Genomic DNA, 26,170 nt, shown 5'->3' with positions numbered 1-26,170 from the left:
TCAACGTATTTAGAGTTGAAGATGAGGGAAAAACTTGAACTAAACTTCAAATAAGCAAAACAAATACGTACGCTGTTTTCATCAAAATTGAGATTAATCCGCTGGACATCATCCACTCGAAGTCCATCTTGAAACATGTCGTCCGAGACTTCCTCAGTTTCAGTGTCGTCCACTGTCCTCCAATTTCTTCCGTCTTCATCCGGGAATTTGACCCTCGTCCCGGAAATAAAGCAGCGCCACTTGCTCGATGGCATGGTTTGGCACAATGATGTCTTGGTGGGAGAGTGGACACAGATACTTTGTGACACATTTCGCGACTGGGCAGTCTGGTAATCCTTCAAAAAAGGTGAATTCTTCAACTAAAGTTGGATGAATGGGTGGAGCACTGGACGTTCGTGCAGGAGGTCGTGGATTACAACCCACACATCATGAAAATCCAGAAACTTAAAGAACTTAAATACCCAAAGAGAAAGTGTTGAAATGACATGACGAAAGGGCTCGAATTTCGAGCTTTCTGGAATGAGAACGCCAACCGTTGGCAAAATTTCGCTTAGAAATGCCAAGAGAAGTTCCACTCGATTTTTCTGTTTTACGTTTTACCACAATTAGTAGATAAGGGCAAGGATTTGAGAGTTCTTTGACTGGACCGTCTCAAAGACTCGTCCTGCTTTGAGACCTCTCTAATCATCACACGCACTACCTTTTTTTTCCGAATTGTCCTCAATCAACGACATCGTGCGATTTCTTATGCACTATTGGTGCCATATGAGAAATGGGCGATGAAGCGTGCGTTTCTTTTTAGAAAGACCCTCTTTTCTGGAGTTCCAGGCCGTGCCACCGTACATTGCAATCTTTTCTGACAGTTGTGAACATTTTAAAATAATCAATGTTGGCCATCCAACTAGTTTAGCTTTCAAGTCATTTTGGGTGACCAGTTGCTGTATTTTCGTTTGACTTTGTCTTTGATTATTACTATTATAACTTCTTCGTAACATACTGTACAGTACAAATTTAACAAATCGAAAGTGGTTCAGCATTGACTGTACTCTTATCGACAACCATATTCGTCATCACAGTGGTCAAAATGTTGCGCAGCCGAGTGAGTCCACAATATTCAACGCCAAAGAAAGTTTTTATTTCAGAGCGTGACCAAAATCATGACACTAAGAAAAGAGCAAGCGTTGGCTATAACTTTCTCACGATATGATTAATTTCTTTCCCAAAATGGGCTTTCCTGATTGGCTATTACATTGCGTGACAAATTGACGAGAGCATGACGCGTGAGGCGTTGTCAAGACTCTTATCGACAAAGGCAAATTAGCCAATCAGATTGCGAGATTACAAGCAATTGTGGTAAAAAATCTCTTTGACGGATCGAAGATGCTTTGTCCCTCCCATCGTAACATCTGTCGTTCAACCCGAAAGGCCAAATGAAAAATAGTGCTCCCTCACTTTTAAAATTCTAGCAGTTCCAATTCTGTCAGTAGAGCCAAGCGCTTTTGGGTAAAACCTAATTTGTCTCGCAATCGAGGGAAAGCCTCTCTCGGTCGCTTCTCAAAATCAAATGGATTCAAAAGCGCTAGTCTCGGCTGTTATAAAAGGAATTGCTAGCAGTTTGGCTTTTTTCAAAAGATTCGTCTTTGAAGACGTTTTCAACAAGAGAAAAGGTAAGACATCCATAAATTTTAATTCGCAGAAACGTCTTTTTCGACGGTAAGAGTTTTTTCGATGATAACTCCAGATAGTATTGGAAATGATGGTACCAAAAAAAAAATTATAATAAAAAAACACTGGAAATCTTGTGGCTTCTTGCAAAACTAGGCTTGACATGCACGAAGTTTCAATTTTCTCCACTTGTCAACTTCTTTTTTAAGGAGACTCGAGAGGGTTTCAACACTTAGAAGACTCTCTGTTTAGATCGAATAACGCTACAACATTGTATGACGTAACATCAATGTTATGGTACCTTATAAAACACCGATTATTTCCAAACAAGATGTGATCATTATTGTGCTGTAATAAGTTACCTTGGCAACGGAAGGCCAGGCAAAAACACCTTATATTTTGGATTTAGTTGCTCATATCTCAAAAACGAACTCGGTGACCCCCTTTTTTATTGCTGAAAAGTAATTAAAAGGCCACGATGAAACGTTCGGCAAAGTTTAAAAAAAATCTGTGCGGAAAATTTAGAGGTACCTTAGTAAAATCACAAAATAAAGTTGGCTCTGAATCCACCCGACAGAATTTTTTAAAACTTTGCAGATAGCTTCATCAAGCCCTTGTGATTACTTTTCACCGAATTCGTTTTTGAGATATAAGCAACTAAAAACAAAATACAGGGTGTTTTTACAGGGCTTGCCCATTGCCATGGTGACACATTACGTCACAATAATGACTATATCTTGTTCAGCAATAATTCGTGTTTCATTCGGTACCACAATATTGCCAATACATGATACAACGTTGTGGTGCCGATCCTTCTAATAAGAGCGTCACTTGGAAGCGTTGAAACTGGTTCGAGCCTTCTTAATTATCCTTTTGCTTCATAACATACCATTTGCTTAGGATCGACTAACTGAGGGAGAGGACAATCATCACCACTGCGCCTGACATATACGTTTTCACCGCTGACCTCTCGCACCAGTGGACTTTGAGGGCTTGTAGCAATCAGAGCGAATTCTGTCAGCAAATTCACTTCAGGGCTTAAGTTGAGAGGCTGCGGTATGGAGCGAGATTTTGATGACATCACATTAATGTGTCCTGTGTATGAAAGCAACAATACTCAGTTATTTCATGGATGGCTTTCACTATTTTAAGAGGGTGTCTCTTTTTGGCAATTTACTTTTCAGAAACGTTAAAAGTAGATGAAAGCTCAAGCCAAATAGGTCACACAGATCTAAGGTTAAAATTCTCATTGGTCCCTCAGCGGTAACTAGGGATACCACTACTACGATTGAGGGTGAGACGAGCCACCTTAGAAAGTGAAAAACACAAATGGAGAAACCATTACGCGGCTCAGATGACCACGTAAAAAGGACTGACCCGTGGCGTATCCAATTCGGGAACTTAGGAAAGGCATTGAATACTGCTGGCAAATCCCTGCTTGACCGTAATTAGCGTCTAGGGGTTCAAAGCTAATGTGACATGACAATAGTGTAAAGCCACAGATCGGACTGCATGACTATGACAGCTCTAAATGTGCGCATAGAACTCCGTTTCTCCTGATGCTGCCCTAAATATACACTATGGGCATAGAAAATACACAGGAGACCATTATCCGGAGCCTCCATCTGTAATATTATAGCCTTCTGAGTGAACGCTGTCCCGTATCTTTTTTATTTTTCAAAGCACATCCCAGGGGATTTTTGTGGGTGTTTTCACAATAGCCAATCATAAAAGACTTATGGCTGGCCATTGACTACGTCACAATTCAGCACACCCGAAACACGAACATGTTTGAAAATGATGAAAAGATATAGCATGCAGCTCTAGACACAGAAGTAAAACGATATGGGACTGAGTTGTCTCAAAAGTATAATACGTATGGAGGCTCCGCGTAACGGGCCCCTAATATGGACAAATGTTCTTTTTGTGATATCTAGCGACTTATCCCTGAGATAAATTCTATCCATGGGCTTTGAACAACTGTGGCAAATAATTGTGCCTCTCTCTATTGACCCATGCTAGTCCAGATGCACGCAGTTAGATGCAGGACGATTTTGAGATTTTTCAACATCACTCGCGCCTCGAAATTGAGACAATATACGTCACAAAATGTCCCCTAAAATCTGCTGCTCAAGAAAAGATAAACCGCTACATCTAAAACCCCCTCTTCCATTTCCCTCCCCTCCCCCCTTTTTTAATGTCGATACCCTTTAGTTTGAGTGCCAAGAGGAAATGGAAACAACTTTGCTTGGGGGGCAAGAGGGATTGGGGATACGCTGACTTCAATGACACGCATTGTACGGTTATCAACAGTGAGTGTCTCAACTCTTTTTACAATTGCTTGTAGCCCTTACACTTACCTTATTGCTCAAAATAGGTAACGAATGCTCGAACCATAAAAGGGACACTTCGTGTTGCCGGACATAAAAATTGGGTGTGCATCTACTTATGTGTACATGTATTTCTGGAAATGATTGAAGATTTGTGATCTTGAGACCTAAAGCTCGGGACTATGGAATAATCCCGAAATCTTTCTTGCTTTTCTTCGTACACTCGAGGATATCTTTGTTCATTTCGTCGAGTGAATTAGCAAAAAACACCTCTAGTAATAATAATAATAATAATAATACTTCAAGGCATTGGTTTCATTCTAAGGTACGCTACTTTTGTTTTTCTCGTTTACTTACCAACTAGTGTCGGTGATATCACAATTTGTCATTAGATCGTTAACGTTATTGGTGGCCATTGGTGCATGATCTAGCTGAAGTAGTTGTTTTGCTGTTTTGTCCATAACTTTATCGCATGTAATGAACGTTAAATCAAGGACCCACTCACACAAATAACAACAAAAAGACGATTAACGAATTAAAACAATTTCTTAAATTGACCTTTTCAACCAAAAACGCCCACAATGTGTCATCCTTTTACATTTATAAGTGTTTTACAAGCTCTTATTTGGATCTCACATGACAAATAACAACTTTAAAATGGATTTAGCACGTAAGGCACCGATTGGGCACACTTGAAAGCAAATAAACTCAAACTGAATAAAATCAAAAGTATTCGTACATATATGAAACGAGGAAAGCATAGCGTCCAAGAAAACTATTTCATGGAGGTGAATGACACAGAAACCAACCGAAACCAAGAGGGCGAGGCCAGCTTGCATGAAATTGAAACTGAAAGCCGCCGAATGTTTTATCGCTGCTAATCGTACGATTGCCGTTCGACCGAAGACGATGGAATCTTTTAAACAACATCATTGTTAAACAGTATTGAATCGAAGAAAATTAGTTCCACCAAAAAAACATATATGCCGTTGCAAGCTTCTTTAATTCTATGCGAGTGACCTTAATCTGTTCATACTTAAGACGATTATCCCATGAACACTTACCACAACCTTGTCCATTGTTAGACTTCATTGTAAGGAAGCTAACTTTGCATGTGCAAACCCTCTTGGTTTGTAACTAGTCGAAATGTCTTTCGTTTGAAAATGGCTGTATAAATTTTGCCCAAAAATCACCACTTGCACCCGTTCATTCAAAGGAAATTGATGAAACCTTTGTCAAAACTTATGTTTATGCCATTCCTATCAGCTGATGGGCACTGTGGAAATGTCCTTCTCTTTGTCATACAACTGAGTTTGACAATGCTGGATAAACGTCAGTTTAATTGATCTTAACGCCGAACACGCTGCATCAGGACAAAGTAGAAAGTCTGCGCTGGACACAAGCTCTTCTCAAAATTGACCGCTATTTCAAAGTTCAGGACATTTTTTTGCAAAAGGAATTCAAATCGAGAAGGAATGGAACGTTAAACACAACGCACGTGCAGGATTGTCGCCAGAATAAAAGTAATAATGACCACAGTGACCCAGTCTCACTGGCGCCTTTGCTCGTGTAGGAAGATGGATTGATTGATTGAGATTGATTGAAATAAATGTAGCTTTTTCCTTGAACAGTTAGTACATAGCAATCTACTGAATACAACTTGTCAACAGCTTTAAATATTTAATACTTCAGTTCACAAAAACCAGAGTTAACTCTGCAAAAACTGTTCAAAGTTATTCAAGTGGTTGAGTTTTTTTTTTAGTCCTAAATTTAACTGCAGTTTCACTCCTTTTTACTCCATTTATGCTGTTAATTTCTCTTTTATATCATTAAAACCACAATAGATGATAAAATCTCTCGGAAAGGGCGAAAGTTTAGTCAATGACAACTCGTTACATTTTCGTTTTTTTTCGCTTTATCTGAATTCCCATGTCCGCTTTGCACTCACAAGTTCTGCTTAAGGATCAGGTAGTCACCAAAAAGGCTCTCGAGGTTCCACTCAGCCTAATGTGTTTACTTTTCTCCATTTTTCGTTTACTCAAAGCGAACCACGTTTTATGGCTGACTTCGGGGCGTCACCAAGCACAAATGCTGAATTCTGAAACATTTCTCTGAATTAAAAATCTTAGATACGCAAATAAATAATTTCCTTTGGTATACTTGTATTGATCAATATTCTTATCCTGATTCAAATTATGACATTTAATCCATGAATTAAATGTACGTATGTAGAGTACGACTGCGATTGGCTTATCAAGATGGATGAATCATTGTAAAAGACGATACCCTGAGTTGTTGCTGTAACAACATCCTCCTGACCTCAATTTCTTTGGTTTTGCTGAAAATCACGGATTTGTCTTTTACTGTTATTCTTCCATCTCAATTAAATAGTCCATGTACTTCACACTGGAGCCATAAAACCAACTTTGAAAACTGTGCGATTCCTAACTCACCCGATTGAGGGCCTTCGACCTTTAGGTTAATATGAAGTATTCATCTCTCCAAAATCGGACACCTGGAAAGGGTCTTGCGCACGTGATTTCTGGCTTTGGCACGTTCGCGAGATCTCTCAGTTCATTCGTAAAAATGTTGACGCAACTAATTTAGCGGCCCGGGCTGATCCACGAACCAGTTGCATCGACGAATGAGAATCCGTAGAATTTGGTGTGAATTCTTTTCACTAACACTAATCATGGCTTGTGTTTATATTGTCTGTTTTAACGATTGTTGTATTAATCTTCAGGAGAGTCCGCTATAACTAGAAAGAAAGTGCATGCATCTTCCTACTTTACACTGTTAATTCGATCGTACAAGCAGACTTTGTTGGTGCATGGCATGTCGCTTTTTTGTTGATTATACTCCACTGGAATTGAAATCGAATAAATTTTCGAACGGGCCTGTCTTGTGTTCGAAACAAATATTAAGCTTCGAAGAGGATTCAAGTCAGACGATTCTTCAATTCACTGCTACAGAGAACCACGCGTTTCAAAATAAATAATATCAGAGTATTGGCAAATATTTTCTGGCCTTGGCAAGTTTGTCATATGCTCTTCTACAAACAATGAATAACATTGAAAAAAAGAAAAACATTGATTCAGAAGCAAGTTAATGTACGATTTACAGCTTTGGACAGATACCATTGGTTATGCATGCATGCATGGTAGCATATTTGTTGTTTTTGGCAAGACAAGGATGATTCGAGAAAGAGAGAGAAAACCCTCGCAGCCGAGCTTTTTGATGACAGAAAGGTGTTTTGTATAATAGTCATCGAGTTTTGTTAAAAACATCATTGTTTCAGATGTCTTCGCAAAAAAAAAGAAAAAATATATATATACGCAGACATGACAAATTTATGCATTCATTAACTCTGTGTATTAATACTCCGGATTCCCTCTTCTTTGCTAATCTGATTCCTCAAATACATCAGTCAAGTAACAAAAATTGTTTGGTGGTTCTCGCTCGTAGAAAGGAGGAAAAAACTTGTCACCTGAGTGACTCAACCAGGTAATCCTACCTCTTTCAAGAAAACTCGGAGAAATGAGCTTTGAACAGAACAATGCCAACTTGTATTTTTTTATTTTTTGCAAGTGCTAGAAGTCCTTGAATCAGCTATTTACGAAGTAAGCGGCTCGAAAAGAAAGAAAAGTGACTTGTTAAGAGCTTGCCCTCTTTTTCTTTGCGTGCGTGGCTTGCACAATTTTTGGAAGTTTTAAAATTAGACTAAAAGTGTTTGCTTCGTTTGTTTAGTTTCCTCCTACCCTTCGAAGACGAGCAGACAGCAAATGGATCGGGCTCAATAGTCATGAGGAAGTATACCATGCTGAGATTAGTTGCATTTTGGGAAGCACAAAACGTGAAAGTTAGACCATTTTGCGCAGTTCCGGCAGAGATCCAACGTACCTTCGTTTGCAGTGCCATAGTGAATATCCATCTTGAGTTCATCACTATGTTCTCTTTCTGAATGGTACTTTAGCCCATTTGAGCTCTTGAATGACTTGAAACAGTGAAAGCACTTATATGGCTTGTTTTGCCTTTCTTTGCGAAAGGGCTGCATCGGGCACTATATCCTGAAATCAGGTCTTGTTTTCTAAAACAAAATTGACAAAGATTAATTTCAACACCGTGGTTGTGTCACTCTGCTAGATTCATCTAAGACCTCACAAGAGGAGGAATAGTTTAATTTATAGACTACTGTACGAAGAAACGTGCTTGAACTTGTTCCATTTTTTCATTTACTTAAGCCGAATGTTTTTTCGAATCATCCAATAATTATGCGGATATGTTTCGTCACGAGAGGGGAGCGTGCATCACCTTCGCTTGCTTCTGACAATAGTTGTCATACTTTATGGCAGTTTTAACAGAATAAAAAAAGAAAACTTGAAGAGCTTTTTTTTTTTAGTCTTTTATAAGACTATAAACCTTAACAAGAGGTGCTAGCACTAACTGTTGATCGCTCTCTAAGGCCTTTTTTTTTTCTTTTTGAAAGCGACCGAATTGACGTAACATAATATATACGTCTTTACTGAACCATTAGAAAACCATATCCACGTGAAATAGTTTGACTGGTTTATAGTTCAAGTTTACGCAAACATCTTTCAGAACTCGGAAAAAAGACAATTTTCGACTGAAATGCGGCTTTTGTTGGTAGATCTCCCTTTCACTTAAAGATATCAAAGTATAGCATTCAAGTAAAAAAATTTCAGTAAAAACGTTTGGGAAAATGACCTTGACTCTTAGGTATTTGTTTCTGTTTATTGATGTTTAGTAGTTGTTATTTTTTTTAATATTGGACTATGGCCTGAAAGAAGAAATTCACAAGAAGACCAAGCATTTCTTATGAAAGTACCGTGAGAAAATTAAGAAAATTGTGATTTGGGTTCTTTATAACAAGAAGAGCCGATTTTATATCTGTTATGTTTTGGACGATAAAAATAAAATGATGGCCAGAAATATCGCACACCAGCATATAACGTAGTAAAAGGGGAACTCCGAAGAGATGACTGTTATAATCACTGGCTCTCTTTTCCCAGTTGGAAGAGAAGGTTGGACATACGTGAAGAAACATCTTTTTGCGATTGATGCAGTTTATAATCTCAGATACTGAGCTTGACAGTGATTTTGCCTTTCAATGACAAATGAATCGTTGCGGGAGGGTACGAAAACAGCGTGAATTGAGAACCAGTGTTTCTTTCATGTTATATTAATAGTTTTGAGATGAAACGTTTTGGTGCAAATCTTGGTACCAAGGCAAATAGATCGCATAGTTATTCACATTCTTCTTAGTTAGAATGCGGGCCCTCAAGGATTAAAACTTATAATTAATGGACTATTGATTAAAGAATGATGCAATTTGGGCCTGTTGCCAGGAAATCATGACCCTTCTGCTAACAAGCAAGTGACAATTCTGTGCATGATACTGCAAGAAAAAGAGAGCCTTTGAATCCCCTCCCACGTAGAAACTCACGTGAAAGGAAGTGGTCGAAGATGTAAGAAATTAAGGGCCTCTCGATGGCTGAGTTGTGCCATATGTGTTTTGATTGATAAGATAATACAGGCACTATGAACGGTATTCTACAATGATACAGGCCGCTCAACTTAAAACTTGATTCATAAAATAGAGATATAGTAAATGTCTTCCCACTTTCAGTTTTTTTCACTTCAGTTTGGTTATTAGAGGCAACTAAATAATGATGATGCACTAATAAATAACACAATACTGCATGGATTTCTTTACTTTAATTTCCGTCTTCCGTTTCCCTCTAAACGGCTACGTAACATAGGCGAATGAACTGACCAAACTGAGACGCAAAAATGAATCGAATTATGGCTGACACAGCCTCGAATTTATATACTTTGTATTGTATATTAAGAAGCCCCAAGGAGGAAGTAAGAATAAACGAAGACCGATACGATACAATAAATAATTATTTTATGTATTACCAAATGACGTTTTATTGGTCGCAGCTGTCTTTGCAATAAAATAACTCACGATTGACATAAAATCAAACCTAAGATTTACATTAACTTGTGTTCGCTTTTGCCAGCCACGGGCGTATAACTTTCGTAACAGCCATTATATCAAACTCCTATGACTGAAACCTGAGCGAGAATCGACCGCTTTTACTTATCTCTTCGAGAAATTGATCCGCGAAGTAATTTTTCCTTCCAAAACACATTCTTGCCATTTAGAACTCATATCTTGACTGGCTTGTAATTTTTTTTAAAAAGTTATCTTATTCAGCCTCCTTTTAAGATTTAAATGTGTGATTGCCTCCAGACAATTCAGTATTTCTGAGTAAGAGAGATGCAAAAGTTCAAAGTTTAAAGCATACGGTAAACTCGAGTGGGTTAAGGTTCATCCAATGCATAAGGATTGACATTCTTTTTATAGGCAACATAGTTAATCTTTATTGCTTGGCATTGAAAGAGGAAATTCTTGCGGTACTGCTTCTGCCTGCCTTATCAAAAATTATGACAAGATCTTTTAGGGGGGTCCTCATAATATATTGTTCGACGCGTTATATTTATTCAATTGTACAGAAACTGATTCGCGCTATAATCGTCTGATGAATGCTATATCATTTCCATATTTCTCATAATTCCCTTCTTTTTATTCCTCTGCCAAGGTGGGAAATTCACTTCTCATTGCTTGAAGAGATTTTCTAGAAACGTTTATTGGCCTTTCCCTTCGCGAAGGACAACGAAAGAAATTTGCCAGTCGGTTTCCTTTAGCGCAAATCCCAAAATCAGTGTGAACGTGTCTAAGTCCACACAATGATGGAATGGTCTTCTCTAAATATAGCTTATAAAGCGTAAAAAGGTATTCTCAGTCAAACATTTTAAACTTCCTTTTCTCGAAGAAAACAAAAGACAATAATTAAAACAATTACAACAGTCATTAAATACGAGGGAGATACATACCAAGATTGGACATATACCGACGGCACGAGATGTGATGGCTAAAAAACGATTATGATTTTCAAAACTAAGATTTTGAGAACAAATTTGAAAAAAAAAAACATATAAAAATACATCGGCCTCGAAGAAGTCAGCAATCTCTCCTAACTGGCATCCCTCATAAATAGTCCTATCAGCAATTCATCGTCTCTTTCCGCCCGTATGCCCAAAGTGAGGCATCTTTATAGAGCAAAGCATTCTGGTTGCAGCGCAGTGTACATTGGTGAAGAGCCAGCAAAGCCAAAGACATTGAGCTTCTCAGTTAAATCTGATCATCTAGCTGTTTGCTCGCTCCATTTGCTCCGTAGTTTAGTCGTTGTTATCTTACAAAACAACCGGCCAAGAATGAATCATGGAAAGCCCAATCTTAAAGTATAACACAGTCATGAAATACGTAATCATATTTTAGGCGGCTCGACTCAGAACGTTATATCTGAAACCTGATGCTTGGTCCTTACAGAAAGCCATCGTCACGGTCCAGAGAAAAGACTTTCCCTGGTATCGTTTTCCCAACTGCTCTTGCGCAAAAGCATAGAAATCATCAAGACAAAATGGCTGCTTGTGGGGGGGGGGAGGGAAGGCTCCTGTGTAATGAAGGAATTTGCGAAGGCTTTCTCAAGTTTCAGCTAGCTCTAAAAGCAGGCTTAAGATGTGTGTATAGCCCAAATAACTAGAAAGAAATCGTCGACCGTGATATCTTAGACTTCTAACTTAATATTTGCGGTAGATATGGATCCTCGAATGAGTGAAAACTCTGAGACAGCTTATAACTGAGCTAGTCTTTTTTTATCTTTCTCCACATGATAGAGAAACAAAATTTTGGGCAACTCGTATGGAATTGGACTGATCAGCGCCAATCCCAATAGTTGTTATTAGTTTGTTATTTCTGAAGACATCTGTGATTAAACATTTTGGTAATCGACCTTTAAAAAGGTTCCATTCAATGGCACTAGTGAGGTTCTAGATCTTTCTGTTGCATCTCATTTAACTTAGCGAAATGTTAGACCTCTATTTGTGTAATCCACGCTACAATAATTTTGGAAAGGACTTCGTGCAACTTATTAATCTGGCCGGTAATGGCTTAAGAATGATAAATTATCGTCAGGTGGTTTAAGGAAAAATGAGGTACTGATTACAGCGAAGACGACCACTTACTAGTTCGCGTTTTAGATTAAATAGAATATAGCATAAAGCATAATCTAGTTATCACCCTCTCAATTATTTCAACGGATATCGTCTCTTCAACTTGGAGATCCACGCTTGGACTGACTCAGTGATGAGTTTAGACGTTAAATAATCAAAGATACAAAGTAAAATATTGCACTGAACGAGATTAAGTGAAGGTTACTTCCGTTGCTGATGGAAAACTGAACCTAAATACAGTTCGCTCACGAAATTGATAAACACCAACCATGTTTAAAATTAACCATATGACCCCAACAAAAAAAGTAAAGTCTTACAATAGGAACCAGTCGATAGAATAATCTCTATCACAAAATCGATGAATTTTGTGCATTGAGATGGTTAGACTTTCGATTCCATGCTCGATTGATTTATTTCCGCTCGAATGATCGAACTGCCGACGATTCTTGGGATGATCGAGATCCTAAAATAAATGCTGACGCAGACATTTTAGCCCAACATCTCATTACAAAGTTTGATTGATGATCCACAACCCTCCCCCGAGCAGATTTCTGCTTATTAGCTGTGGTACATTCCAAGAGAGTTAAATATTGCCGCGGAAATTTGCTTCTCTTTGAGAGAGAAGAACTAAAACTATTTTGTTTCGATTAAATATATTTCGGTCATGCAGCCGATGACAAAATTAATTTCCTAGAACTTTTCCTAAAATTCCTTGAAATTGAGTTTAATACTCGAAGACATATTCACTCAATTTTCACTCGATTTTCTCCTTTGCACTTTCGTTCTACGGCAAATGGGTGAATGAAATATTCGAATGCACGCAATTCGTACGTTGATGACTCAGTGAAAACGAACTAAATAGGTCAGTTGGAAAACACAGAGGAAACATTGAAGAATAAAATATCTCATGATAGATTCATTTTCATACCTTTGGTAGTAGAGAAGAAACTCTGAATCTTCTTTCAAATGGAAGAGATCGTTACAACAGAAAAATGCGTTCACAAAGATATCGATTGAACCGACGAGGTCGGATAAACCAGGATTGGCAAGTGGAAGATCCTTGCAGAGGCCTGTTGTTGCCGAACACCCGAGTATTATACTATTGTTACGAATATAGACTTCCCGTTGAGAGAAATTTGCTGATGTAATTAAAAATTAAGGACGCAAAGGCGGTTTCTAGGCGATTCCTTTCGGTTTGAAAAAAATACACAAGAGCTTCGTATTCATACTTTTGTTATGATTTTGTCGATGAGAGATAAATGAATTGCGAACTGTGATATAAAAAGAGCCTTGCGATACATGAAAAGTGATTTAGCCGTCACACGCACGAACGAGACGCAAGGTCAGGCGGCCATATTGGAATGGCCTCGTTTGCATGACCTTTAACCAAGGTAACGCAGGGTGCGATGAACTTCCAAACAAATTTAGGTTGCTGGAATATTTTTTCAAAGTGGACGTACTCTTAATTAACAAGTAGAAGTGAAACACTTCTCTAAAAGTCTAAAAATATGAGCAAAGTCAAACGGTCTCAGAAAAGCGACTGGAATTTCCGGCAATTAGCGCCCCCGTCGAAGCAGATACGCCCCTACAAGTTTCGAAGGCGGCTTGATTCTTTGATTATTTTAATCTACTTTTCTCCTTTTTTAGCACAAATAACCGGTTCCCAAAACTGTTTTATTCAAAGTTCACTATTGACGACGTTGATATTTTCCTGAAACAAACGTATAAAACGATACTTAGCACGGAAAAACCCCAAAGGTCACTTTATATTTGTAGTGGATTTTTCCTACGGATCTCTTTCACGTTCGATGCATCATCATTGTGGTACTGAGTAGTCTGAGCTCTAAAGTATCAAGAAAAAATAGCCAACTTGGTCGACAAGTGTGGACAAATCATTACGAGCGGATATAAACACATTTTGATTGTGCCAGAAATAACATAGCGGATCTTTAACGCTGGCATTTTCATTGAAAATGTACACAGCTGTAAGTGATGGCCAGTTCTGCTGTGTTTTGTATATTCACCTCAATTAACTTCTCTGGCTCCTGAATTAATAATATCAGTAAATATAAAAGCTAGATTTTTTCAGCAAATATTATCAATGATTTTCTTAAAACAAGGTAATTTGTCGAATGGAAAGCGACCCCATTTTGTAACTTTTAGAGTGGTTTTCAATGGACTGCCGAAAGTATTTTCGTTTTTTATTCGCCGATTAAAAAAACCTTACCACTGTTCGTGACTCGCTTAAAAATCTGGCGCCACTTTTTTAACCAATGAAAAGGAGACCAAACCGCCCACGACTTGCATGCGCTCAGTTTTTTGGGATAAGAGCGAGTTACATGCAGTTTAGTTGTATTTGAGTTGAATTCCTCAGTCGAATTCTGAATTCTCACTGTTATATTAGTACCTGATGCAGACTGGGCTGACTGATTGATAATACGCATGTGCATGGAAGGCCGTCACTTTCAAAAAAAATTATATCTAGTGTTTTATCCATTGTACGTGTTGGTTTTCTTCTAATATTTCGGCGGAGAATTTTGGATCATATACTGAGTGATTTTGCTGGGCGTGGTGAATTTAGCCACAACATATGTGATGCTAAGTTTATTATGTATTAGTGCTCTAAATAGGAAACTCCAGTAGTGCGTAATCCATTATATTTGGTACAAAATTGGTGATTTTTTTTTGTGATTTACGGTGCCTTCTTCAGTTATTAAGATATTCGATACGTTTCTCCTAATACGTCGTGCTTTTGCATTTGTTCAGATCTTCCGTTATTATATTTGGTGCTTCTTCCGGGAAATGCGGCACTTACTAAAAACCATTGCACGCGGTACTGAAATTCAAAGCGGTGCTTTCGGCATTATGTATGGTGCTTTTATAACGATTTCCACCAAAATTTCAAGTATGATTGGAAACGAAGCCAACAACACCGTGACAGCCCTTCAAAGGCCTCCTGTCTTCAAGCACTACATTAGACAATGAATAATACGATTTAATTAAGCACGGAATATAAAGAACGCTATGCATTTAATTCAGCAGCAGCTATGCTTCTAATTCAGCAAACATCATCATAATTTGGTGTTTTCGCTTGAAAATTTCGCTTTCAATGCTCCTCACCAGGTGGAAAAAGTCACTGTGACAGAGAAACGCAAGCCGGATCTTTTTCCGACCATGACAACACAAGCTTGAATAACAAAGGAGGGTAGACGTCTGCCGTGTCAGAGCACGCTAATAACACCAGACATTACCCGATTTGAGTCAAAGTAAAGTGTGAAGAGATATATATTTTTTCGATAATTCCTCGGAGATACTCGGAAAAATTCTCGGGCTTCAAACAGGAGTCGAGCCTCCCTGAGTCGGATGCTCTACAACCTAGCTGTACCATGCTCGTGAGAGATAAGTCATTAGCTGAGTTAAATGATTATCGATAAGGCTTAGCAAATTCATGTAAGATACTATCCAAACAACGTCAACAGGGACAAACTCCAGAAGCATCGATGACGCCCTCCCGGAGCGAGGAGGGAAGGGGGGAGGGGGGAGGGGGAGGGGGGGCAGGGGGTGTCCCTGTTACCTTGTTCCCTTTTAAAGAATATAGCTCGTGTTCCTTTGTTGCCGAAAATACTTCCAAACATGTTCTCAGTTTTTTGGTCCCTAAAATGGTTCATCATGTTCCATTGTTCCCTAAGATATTTTATCCGGCTTTTTTCCCCTGTTCCCCAGTTCAAACTAGCCTTGTTTCCTTCTTCCCCAAACCCCTGGGAGGGCCACATAGATGCAAACAACTGGAGAACGACAAGACAACAGTCCACCCCGGGTCTATGTCTCAGTAACAACAAGGATCGAAAACCGCTAATCATAGCTCATGCAAATTAACAAATCACAGCAGAGCACCCTGTTTTCGCGTAACAAGTCTACTTCGTCGCCCGTCGCTGTTTGCATTCAAAACGTCGCGATCGATGTACGCTGCAAGTGACCAAGTCGTGAGACAAAAACAAAACACTTGATTAACACAGTCGATGATGTCATCTCAGATTTAGATCCATGACTAGCGTTATCTCAGAAAAATGGGGCTAATTAAAAGTCCTGTGGTTTTAAGTTCAAGTGTGCAAATAATTCTGCGAAAGACAAATACATGTTGTAATTAGGTGGGGTTTAGCTATGAAAGCAATACAAATACCACACGATGTCTGGAGGAAATACAAATGATCAGTTGTGGTTTCTTAATTGCTGCACAATATACTGGGTGGGTGTCTGTTTACATTCTTTTATCAACTGGAGCAGAAATGGACCGTGCCCCAGGGTTTTTTTAAACCGGTGAAACAAAAGAACGCGGAAGACTCGACAATTGATTTTATTACCTATTTTCCTCACTGTTCCAGCCTGGTGGACGGCAAACTTCCGAGAGATAGAGAAATTCGAAGAAACAGTGAGGATCGATAGCGAACTGCATTATTGACAGCAGCTGAAAACCAACCAATGACGACTCAGCATCCTGCTCATTAGGGAGCATTTTTTTTTTTGAGCACGCGAAGTTTCTGACCGAGGAACGGCAACCAGACGTTAGCCGTTTTCTTTTTTAACCTGTCTTGAAACTGCGACATTGACACGGCTAACTATATATGGGATTGAAATCTAGCACTTCACATTACTTTCTATTCAGTTAACTCTGTTTAACTATATCTTTTCTTTCTTAGAAAATCTGGCGGAGACTTCTGCCCTGGCGTGCGAAATGAGCACTTCCGGTTTCCCTACGTGGCTCAAAAGTATCGCAGCTTTTTGAGAGGCGGACGACAACCAGAAATGAACATTTCACATGCTAGGACAGTGGTGTCGCCCAGACTTTTGAATCGCTCATCTCTAATGGAGAAAAGATACTTAACAATGTAAATGTGCTTGTGTAAAGACAAATTAAAAGGGAAAACAGCCTACTTCCGATTGTCGTCCGCATCTCTGGTGTCTCACAGCAAGTGCACGCGTAACCAGTCGACTGGGTACGTGTGCACGTGTCGGCTGTCGACTGGTCGGCTCAGAACTGAAGATAGGCAGTTTGCAGTAGAAAAAAATCACTATCTCCATCGACAATAATCGTATCTCGAGACAGCTAGAAAATAAACTCTTTTTTTAAAAGAACTTCTGTTTTAAGGGTTGGCGCTGAACGTTGTTCCTGTTTTTGGCGATTTAAGTAATTAAGCCTGACAACGTTCTTAACACAGTCCTGTTCGTGTCTGAAAGTTGCGTGGTACACTGACTAAGTTCAACTACAAACTAAGGTGTTCTTTAGTGACATGCAATACGAAAACCACATTGTTAATGTTAAAAAACGTCCATGAGTAGTACACTCTTTTTTTACTGAGAACGTCTAATTTTGGAGCTGAGGCAGAACGTTGTTCTATATATTTCTGCGTTGTGACGCTGAAAATGTTCTTAAGATGTTCTTAATGTATAGTTTTGCAATAAATCATACGGCCGTGACCAGGAAAGCTATCAAAGTGCTTGCTTTGATGCTATTAAAGTTTAATGTTTGTAACGATTTTAAATGAGAACTGCTCATTATCACAAACTGAGAGGTGCATCATGCATGGAATAAGAAAACTATTGTTAACACGTTTTAAAAAATATGCCCTTAAGTATTTGGGTTAATTTCCATTTCTTTACCTTAATTTTACTGCTTTCGTTTAAATACAAATAAGCAAAATGAAAACGTTATTAATCGACTCTTAGCCTGAGGAATGTTTTTAATACGTTCTTAAAATTATGGTTAATCTCAGCCTCAAACTTCCTATAAAAAATGATTCAGTCTTATAAAAAAAAAGAGTAATCAAGTACTGTTGGATTACTTTTATTCATACTAAATTAACATTGTATTGATTTTATTGACAATTTTGACTTTCCGAGCCAAACTCGAAACTTGCTAGAATACGGCAAATTCTTATATTTTGTTCATGTCCATGCCTGCACCACCAAACTCGTAAGATTACGTACATACAGCTTACCTCAGTTATGGACTTGCCAGTTTTATAAACTGATAATGTGATTAACCTCTGATCTCCAAATATTGATATAGTACGTTTTAAATGTTACTGCTGCCATATGGCAGTTTCTAATACTCTCCAGGCCATGCAAGAGATACAATTTAAATCACAGGTGTTTACCATTTGACCAATATTAATATATTTCAGAAATTTCAGTTAAAAAGTCAAATAGGGTTTGCATATATCCGGAAATTCTGTTTGGAAACTGTGGCAGAAGTCCCTTTCGAGATACTCCTAGTTTCCCTTTCGGAACGGACCGATCAATATTCTTGGACTTTGTGTAACTGAACTATGATGTCAATCAGTAGTTAAAGGGATTCTTCTGCTTCCAGGCGCTTTGAAGGGGATCTTCAATTCATGCACGGTTTCACGAGTGGAGAATAAACACACACCGAGAAGATAGCAAAACAGTCACCCTAATCAGAAAAAAAATGGCTATCATCAAGGTTACCAAAGAAGGATGTCATTTGAGAGATCGTGGAAACGGCGAGAGGTTGTTGCTTATGATAAAGGATGGAACGTAACTCTGAGTCTTTTAAGAATCGATACCCGCACGTAGCTAACATTCAAGGAATTAGCTAAGTAAGATGAAACAATTTTCCTCAATTTTGGCCAAAGCAAATTTAAACCTGACATTTCCCGTTTGCCTAAACGCAATGTTAAGTCTCTCTATTATCTAATTATAAGCTGCTCTGATCGAGAGATAAACTACAACAAGTCTTTTATGAAATGATTAATCTGGCAGTAGTCTCATGATGAAATGTTATCGAAAGATAGCATCACATAGCCCTCGCTTAATGAAAGCAAATTAGTCTATTTCCCAAAAAGCTAAATTTCAGATTACGAATGAGAAAACGTATACGACAAATTAAATTATCCGTGGCTTTTAAAATTTTTAAACAGAACACTTATATGTCAAAGGTACAAATTTCAGACAACCTGGCACTATTCAACATGTACACTAGAAAACAAATCCAAAAAAGAGATTCGTTCAGTTGCCACCTCACCCAAAATACCCGAACGGTATTCTTAGTACTCCAAAGCACCGTTCGGCTTTCGAGTGCACGAATACTTAATTATCTCTTCGAAAAATAAAGTAATAATTGAAAATTGATAAAGGTAATTCAAAGGCAGCACTTCATGAAAGTAGAAACTAACTTGGACTATCTTGATTTCTGATAACTTTATCAGGCGACTCATTGATTTAAAACACTAAATGAACCAAAAATTGCCAGATGTGTAATTAAAATGTTTCTGAAATATCATCTTGAATTTATCTTTGTATTTTGTTCGCTGTCATAGAAAATTAATGCATCGCAAGTTAATTTGACAAGGCACTAGGCACCAGGGGCCTCGACTGAAAGCTCCAACAGCAAAAGTGTTTTAAGCTCGTACGCTCGTGCCTACGGCCGGAATCCCAAGAACAGCTTTAGCCTTTCCTAGCTCGACAAATGTGTAATTTGTTAAACTCCGGGGCATTTTGTTTTAATTTGAATAAATTTATTTTTACTGTCATCCAATTTCCGTTACATTCGCGAACAAAATTGTTTGTTTTGGACGGAAAATCGGTTGTTAACTGTCAATGAGCGCTTCAACGGGCCCAGTCTTTGTTCTACGAATACATTTATTATTTTAAACCCCACAGCAATAACACAATAGAAAGACATCACCTGATCCTTCATGTCTATTAGCATCACAATGACCGCTCGAAAGTTGAACTCAAGACCGCGTATATTTCGTAATCAATAAATCCATGTCACTCCACCTTTTACTGTTTGAGATTCTAGCATTTCATTAAAGCCAACACACCGATTGCTAACTAAAAAAAAATTGCTTTTCAATTCTGTAATTTTGCGTGATAAACATCTCGATGACCTTGAGAAAGGTTTATAATATCTGATATTGCTTCATAGAGGACCTGCATGTTCGATCGTATTTTGCGGTTTAGTATTGTGTGATGGAATGTCATTGAATCATCAGTTTTTGATCGCAAACTTTCGGACCAAGAAATACAAATTCGATTTCTATTAAAATGACTTAAAAATCGACCACATTTTGTTCATTTACTACTGCAAAAAAAATTGCTGTTGTTACATTGGAGATGAAGAAATCGCGCGCTGTTTTCAAGCCAAAAATCTGCCAGAAGCCGAAACACAATAGGCTGTAAATGGCCATTGACAAAATTTTTGCCTTCATGCGTTTTCACTTTGCAAAATCCTGGGGGAATCCCCGATGATAATTTTTGTTTCAACATATTTCAATTTATTAAAAAACAAACTGTATCCACGGAAAGCAAGGATCTTCAAGAGATAAACAGCCGGAAAGGCTGTTTACTATAGAAAACTATTGTACTATTGTTACATTTCTGCACACAGCCGTTTTTGAGCGACTTAGAGAGCGCGCTGCAAAAACCGGCCGGGCATAGGCAGAAATGATTCACCTGCCCTTCAAACGAACAACCACGATTTCCATCTGAAATACAAAAGAAGCTGGAAAAGATCGACCGAAAACTGATCATCAATACATTTCAGAGTCTCAGCTCTACCGTCAAAAATATCACGGAGCGTAAATTGAATGAAATTTTGTCGCACTTACCTACACTATGTTTCCAAAGTGGCAGAAAATTGCGTAACAACAGCGAAACTACGCGCTCTCCCTCGACGATGGAATGGTTTCGCAGCAAGTTACGAATGAATTGCGAGAGTGGAACAATGTTGAGACCTCCAATCGCGATCAAAGAAAATTCTTACTACGGGCCATAAGCGACGCCATTGTCTTAAAGATTTTTACGCGAGTTGCTATATCAACACTCTCTGGGCGATTATGATTGGTTAAAGCAGACAAGTTATTGATCGAAACTCAGTTCATTCATCGAAGTGTTGTCACTCAAAACCAGTCACGTGATATGTTGTGTTACGCGCGCAAAGAATGCGCCTGAACTTGCCCGAAATTGATTAAGCAACGTATGTGTTCGACGTATCCTGTGCCATTTTCGATCAGCACCTGAAAATCGATTAAAAAGGTCAGTCTTGATTTTATTCACCTTATTTTAGCTATTTATTTCCCCACATTTGTTGCATTCGGCTAAAAAGCCGTTTTAGCGGTATTCAACATTTTTCGCGCCATTTCAAAGACAACAACAACTCGAAAATCGAGCTGCCGACGAATAAATGTTCATCTGTAAAGAAAGACTTGCATTAAAGCGGTTTTTGACCGACCAACCGACCAAAACTTGCAATGACATGGTTAGCGTTCATATTCCGTGTCTTGTGAGTTACCGAACCGTTATAAATTTACAATAATTATATAACAAGACTTACGATCTTATATAGCTATTGGGCCAATCTATTAATGTATTTTCATAATACTGCACAGCTTACGAAAACAATAGGAGATAAAGTTGAAAATTACAGATTGTCAAGGCTTAACGCGATTTTCCAAAGACATAATATTTATGTTGATGCGACTGAGATGCGATCGGGCGCCACAGATTAGGCTCAATATGGGGTTTGTTCGGTGCTAACAGCTTACAAAATATAAGCGTAAATTCTTGCAGAAAATAATTTTCTTGTTCTAGAATTCTTCCTACAAAATCGTGCCTAATCGGACTCATTTAATTAATATACAGCCCATGTTGGGGAGCGAAAGCATAATTTGCCAAGTGCATTATTAAAGTGAAACCAATTAATAAACATTGGATTCGTTGTATAATGCGCCCTCTTTCGACTTTTTCTTCTTTCACTTCTGTATTTACATTTTTTTGAAAATATATTTATTTGTGCGATAAATTTTTGTCCCTGTGAAACGTGAAGTGTCAATTTTTTTGTCTGTGGACTGTGACCCAAGACCCCCTCTCTTAAAACCCCTGGTAATTGCTTGATAACCCATCGACTCAGTTATCTAAAAACATATCCTATTGCTCATAGCATGCTGTTCTGCATGACTTGTATCCTTCTAACTAAGGTCTTGTGGTGGGTGGTTGAAACTCCTTTCTATATGCCAATTTCTAGGCTCACCCTGCAAAAAAAAAAATAATAATAATAATAAAAAAATAAAAAAAAAAAAAAAATCCCAGGTAATTAAGTAAAGTGTTGAAATCAGTAACTTCAAACAATGTTATGGTAAATGATTGATATAAAATTAAATTAAAATGCACAATGATTTGGTATATGAATCTTTGTTTCCCAACCACGCACCTAACTCAGTAACTGCTTGAGAATTCCTCAAGAATAACATATTTTAGAATTTTCCTGCTGTTATCCAATTTGATTCATATTTCCCGACTGCTTTGTCCTCCATTTGTTTCGTTTATCAATATTTAATGCCAAAGAAATCATATCAACATAATGTTTTGAAATTTAATTCTTTTAGTGAATAATTGACAGATTTCTGGTCATTTTAATACCTAGCATGATGCCACTGAATTCACGGCTTCATCCACTCTTCACATCTTCTTCTTGTGAAGAATACCTATTTGTCAACCCTTTTGTTGTGACAGAACATTAAGTTTGTATGGTTAAGCTTCCCTATTTTGGTTTTGTTCAAGTGAAGAAACAAAATTGTTTAGAAAGAAAAGTAACAGAAGATCTTTCAGTGACTTTCTTTAAAATCTTGAACAGATCCATTGTGTGTTTGAAATTAAAATAATATAATAAATATTAATTGTTATTGAGGTTACATTAATTATGTCATCAATGCACCTCAATGTAAACAATCATTAATTAAGTTAATTGAGAAAGGTAGTTTGCTTTATGTCATATTTCTGCTCTGCTGGTGTGTTTGTAATAATATAAGAGGAGAAACAGAATGCAGGTAAAATAATAATTATTTTAGATGTATTCTGCTTCTGCTATATAGAATTGAATAGCTAGGAAACTGCTTCATTCTAACATTGCAAAATCCTGAACATCATTCATTTTACTCAAATTGTGTAAGATATGGTGACTTAAATAAGTTAACTTAACTTATGAAATGAATGTGTGATACAGCTATCAAAATAACGCTTAATTATTTTTTATTTAAAAAAATAGTGGAAGAAATAATTTGTGGAGTGATGTAATGCCAAGGAGGCGTGTTTAGTTGGGTTATTAAATATTTCTGTATCCAAATGATAGAGTGTTTATAGATGTGCTAGTTACATGTGCATGTATCCTATATGAAGCATTTTCAGAGGAAACTGGAACAATATGTCCCTCTGAGCTATTATTAATGGGTTTTTTTCGCACAATATACAGTTAAATGTATATCCATGTATGATTGATTCATTTCATTGTTGGCAAAATAAAAGAGCATGCTTAAAAATAAATTTCTTGGCAAAATAAAGAGCATGCTTAAAATCACACAGTGTTTACCTTTTTAGAGAGAGCCATTGTCAAACACCTAACTTGATGACCACTTTTAACAACAGATAGTCAATCAAGGTGACTCATCAGAAATTAATTTAATAAAGAGACTGTTGGCTTGAATTTTGATGAGTTAGTTATTGTCTTACGCTGACACACCCAACCTTTGTCGAGCAAAGTGTTTGCATAGCTGCCAATCAAAGTGCAATAGGGGCTGGAGTGATTATGCTGATTTATGGTTGTGTTTTGTGATAACTATTGTACAAGAATGCGGTCAGTATTTGTCATTGCTAATCGCAATTATTACCACAGTGTCGTATTGTGTACAGACTTGATTCATATTTCAAACTGAGAAGACGGTGATCTTGAAAACGATGTTCAGAAGAAAATTAAATTCTTGAAACAAAATCACAATTCATAAATAATGTGATAAATAATAAGTGCTGTTGTTTTGTGGAGGCCTAGTAAGGCCTTTTCTTTCTCTGTTGGATTATTTAAAGCTTTGTGCATGTAGAGAGGGGGTTTAATGTAAAATTGAAGGTCGTTGTTAGATCACTTGGTCACACTTGATTAGCCACCTTGTATGGTCTTCTCCCTCCTGTGTTTGCGATGCACTTCTGTGTCTTTCACTGTAAGGTGACAGTCAGCAACAGCAACGGCAAGATATTTTCCGGTTGTTGGATTGTAGTTTTGAAATGGTCCTCAAGGGGCGCTTTGACAACCTAATGTTCTGAGCAGAAGTTATTCTAAATTACACTGTAAATAATGATGACTTCAAGTTATGTCCTGTAGGATGGACTGGTATACACTGTAATTTAAATTGTGATCAATCCATTTGTTAAAATATACCAATTCTGGTCAAGAACTTTTAGGACCACTCAGCACAGGTTGAAAATTGTGAATTGTTGTGATATCACTGATATGCCAATAAAAATTGAAGAGTTTTATTGAAGCTGCACCAGTTATCTTTACTTTGGATTAAGTTTCATTTGCTGTTTCGAGAACTGTATCTTAAAGTTTAAATAAAAAAGTGTTTCTATCTGCCTTAGACTTAGTTATCAAAATTTGCTTATTGCCTATATGCTACCAAACACATCTTAGCACAGACATCTAATGTATCAGTTAAATAAATCTGCAAATGTGTGTGCTCTTGGAACTAAGTGCAAATCAGTTTGGTCTTTTTCTGAAGTGCCTGTGTGTGAATATGTGCATGTGTTTGCCATATTGTTTAGTATTTTTACAAGACTTAGTTTTCCCATTCTTGTTAAGCAAGGGTTAAAAATTGTTCCAGGGAGTGCTTTTTAACCCATTGAGTCTCAGGGGTTCCCCATTGATGAGTAAATGAAATCGCCTGGCGTTAGACAGAGTAAAATACTAAGTCAGTGGCCGGTTTCGGCCGGTGTGGATGTCAGTGGGTTAAGGCTACAGAGATAAAGCAGAAACAAGGGGAGATTGCCTGGTTTTTCTCCAATGGAATTCATCACATAAAAGCTATGAACCTTGCCAGCTTTTCAGCAAATACATTTTTCACATAAAAATTGGCCAAATTTCCTCTTCATCTACATGAGCAAATAAAAATTGTGGCATAAATTAAAATTGCTTGTGTAGATAGGGCTTTAATTATGAAACCCCTGCTGGTCATAACTACCACCCTTTCACCTCCCCATTTCCACTGATTTTATTAGTTTGACGGGTGGCCGCTGCATTTTGCTTCAAATCGCCGTGGGCACTCGTGCCTGGGTTATCAAGATTTGCTAGCTGTTGCAGTGATCTCCATCTGGGAACTGGCTTTAAAAAGCCGAAAGCTTCTGAACATCTCGCAGGGGTTTCAATAACTTTTGAAGTACATGTAGATGTCTGGGCTAATCAATGAAAGTTGCAGTCACTCTTGTCTTTTCAAGGGTTTGAGTGAAAATCAAGGCAGATGGCCATTGTACTGCTGGTGACCGGCTTCTAATGAAACCCCTGGTCTCAGGTGCCTTTAACCTCAGGCTTGTTACTGAGTGGCACCATGATCAAAAAATCACTCCCTTTTTTTTGCTTCAGATTTTAAAAATGTGTTTCTTTAACACTTGCCTGGCAAAACTTTGAGCAGCTTTAATTTCTATCCAACGGCTGTTTACCGGTACTTTTAGTGAAAGTTTTGGATTTTGCAATCCGCCATTACTCGCATTCAAATCTGACTGACTGGACCTCAGAGGGTTGGATCGAAGGAAAATAGATGTCATTCACTCAATAGCTTAAAATTTCAGCATGTAAACGCAGGTTATTATGTACAGTATGCAAAACACAAATTTAAAAATCTGGAAGCCTGAAACTTCTGTGCTGCTTATTAATTCAGTCATTTTCTCTTCGATCCAGCTCTCAAGATTTTAAAGTTAGTAATGGCGGACCATAAAATAGGAAATTCCAGTTAAAACAAACAAGTGACTTTTTGAAATTAAGGCTTAAAACTTGGGTCACTTAGTGTTTAGTTAACACAGTTTTGAAATCCAAAGGAAAAAAAGATTAGATTTTTTTATCATAGTACCCCTTTAAATTCTGTGTCATTATCCACTCCTACACATACAAACAGATCCTGGGACACTGTATCTCAGATTACCACTGACAGCATCCAATGCTATTTTGCATCTCAACTACTCATGAAATAACAACAGTACTATTAATGATGTTTATTTTAATAAATGCCTGTTGGCAA

At 37.8% G+C, this 26,170-nt stretch overlaps 2 protein-coding genes across 4 annotated transcripts in view; one reads left to right on the top strand and one right to left on the bottom strand.

Annotated features, from left to right (window-relative positions):
- Positions 1 to 21,003, bottom strand: part of LOC138058295 (HMG box-containing protein 1-like) — a 28,491-nt gene extending 7,488 nt beyond the window's left edge. The window contains exons 1-4 of one of the 3 annotated variants that reach the window (XM_068904225.1): positions 20,726 to 21,003; positions 7,896 to 8,082; positions 2,555 to 2,760; positions 72 to 335 (exon numbers count right to left, since the gene is read on the bottom strand). In XM_068904225.1, coding sequence (XP_068760326.1) covers positions 72 to 335; positions 2,555 to 2,760; positions 7,896 to 8,049 — 624 coding nt within the window. In that variant the 5' untranslated portion in view covers positions 8,050 to 8,082; positions 20,726 to 21,003. Of the gene's footprint in view, positions 1 to 71; positions 336 to 2,554; positions 2,761 to 5,059; positions 5,265 to 7,895; positions 8,083 to 13,023; positions 13,182 to 20,725 lie in introns of those variants that run through there. The other 2 variants (XM_068904226.1, XM_068904227.1) reach the window with 2 other exon arrangements.
- A 27-nt stretch (positions 21,004 to 21,030) lies between these two features.
- LOC138058309 (centromere protein K-like) overlaps positions 21,031 to 26,170 on the top strand; it is a 22,049-nt gene continuing 16,909 nt past the window's right edge. The window contains exon 1 of the mRNA XM_068904247.1: positions 21,031 to 21,152. The gene's annotated coding sequence lies outside the window, so the exon portion shown is untranslated. The remainder of the gene's footprint in view (positions 21,153 to 26,170) is intronic.

This window comes from Montipora capricornis, chromosome 7, assembly GCF_036669925.1.
Source record: "Montipora capricornis isolate CH-2021 chromosome 7, ASM3666992v2, whole genome shotgun sequence".
In the NCBI taxonomy this organism is placed as follows: domain Eukaryota; kingdom Metazoa; phylum Cnidaria; class Anthozoa; order Scleractinia; family Acroporidae; genus Montipora; species Montipora capricornis.
This window is presented reverse-complemented; position numbering and strand designations above follow the sequence as displayed.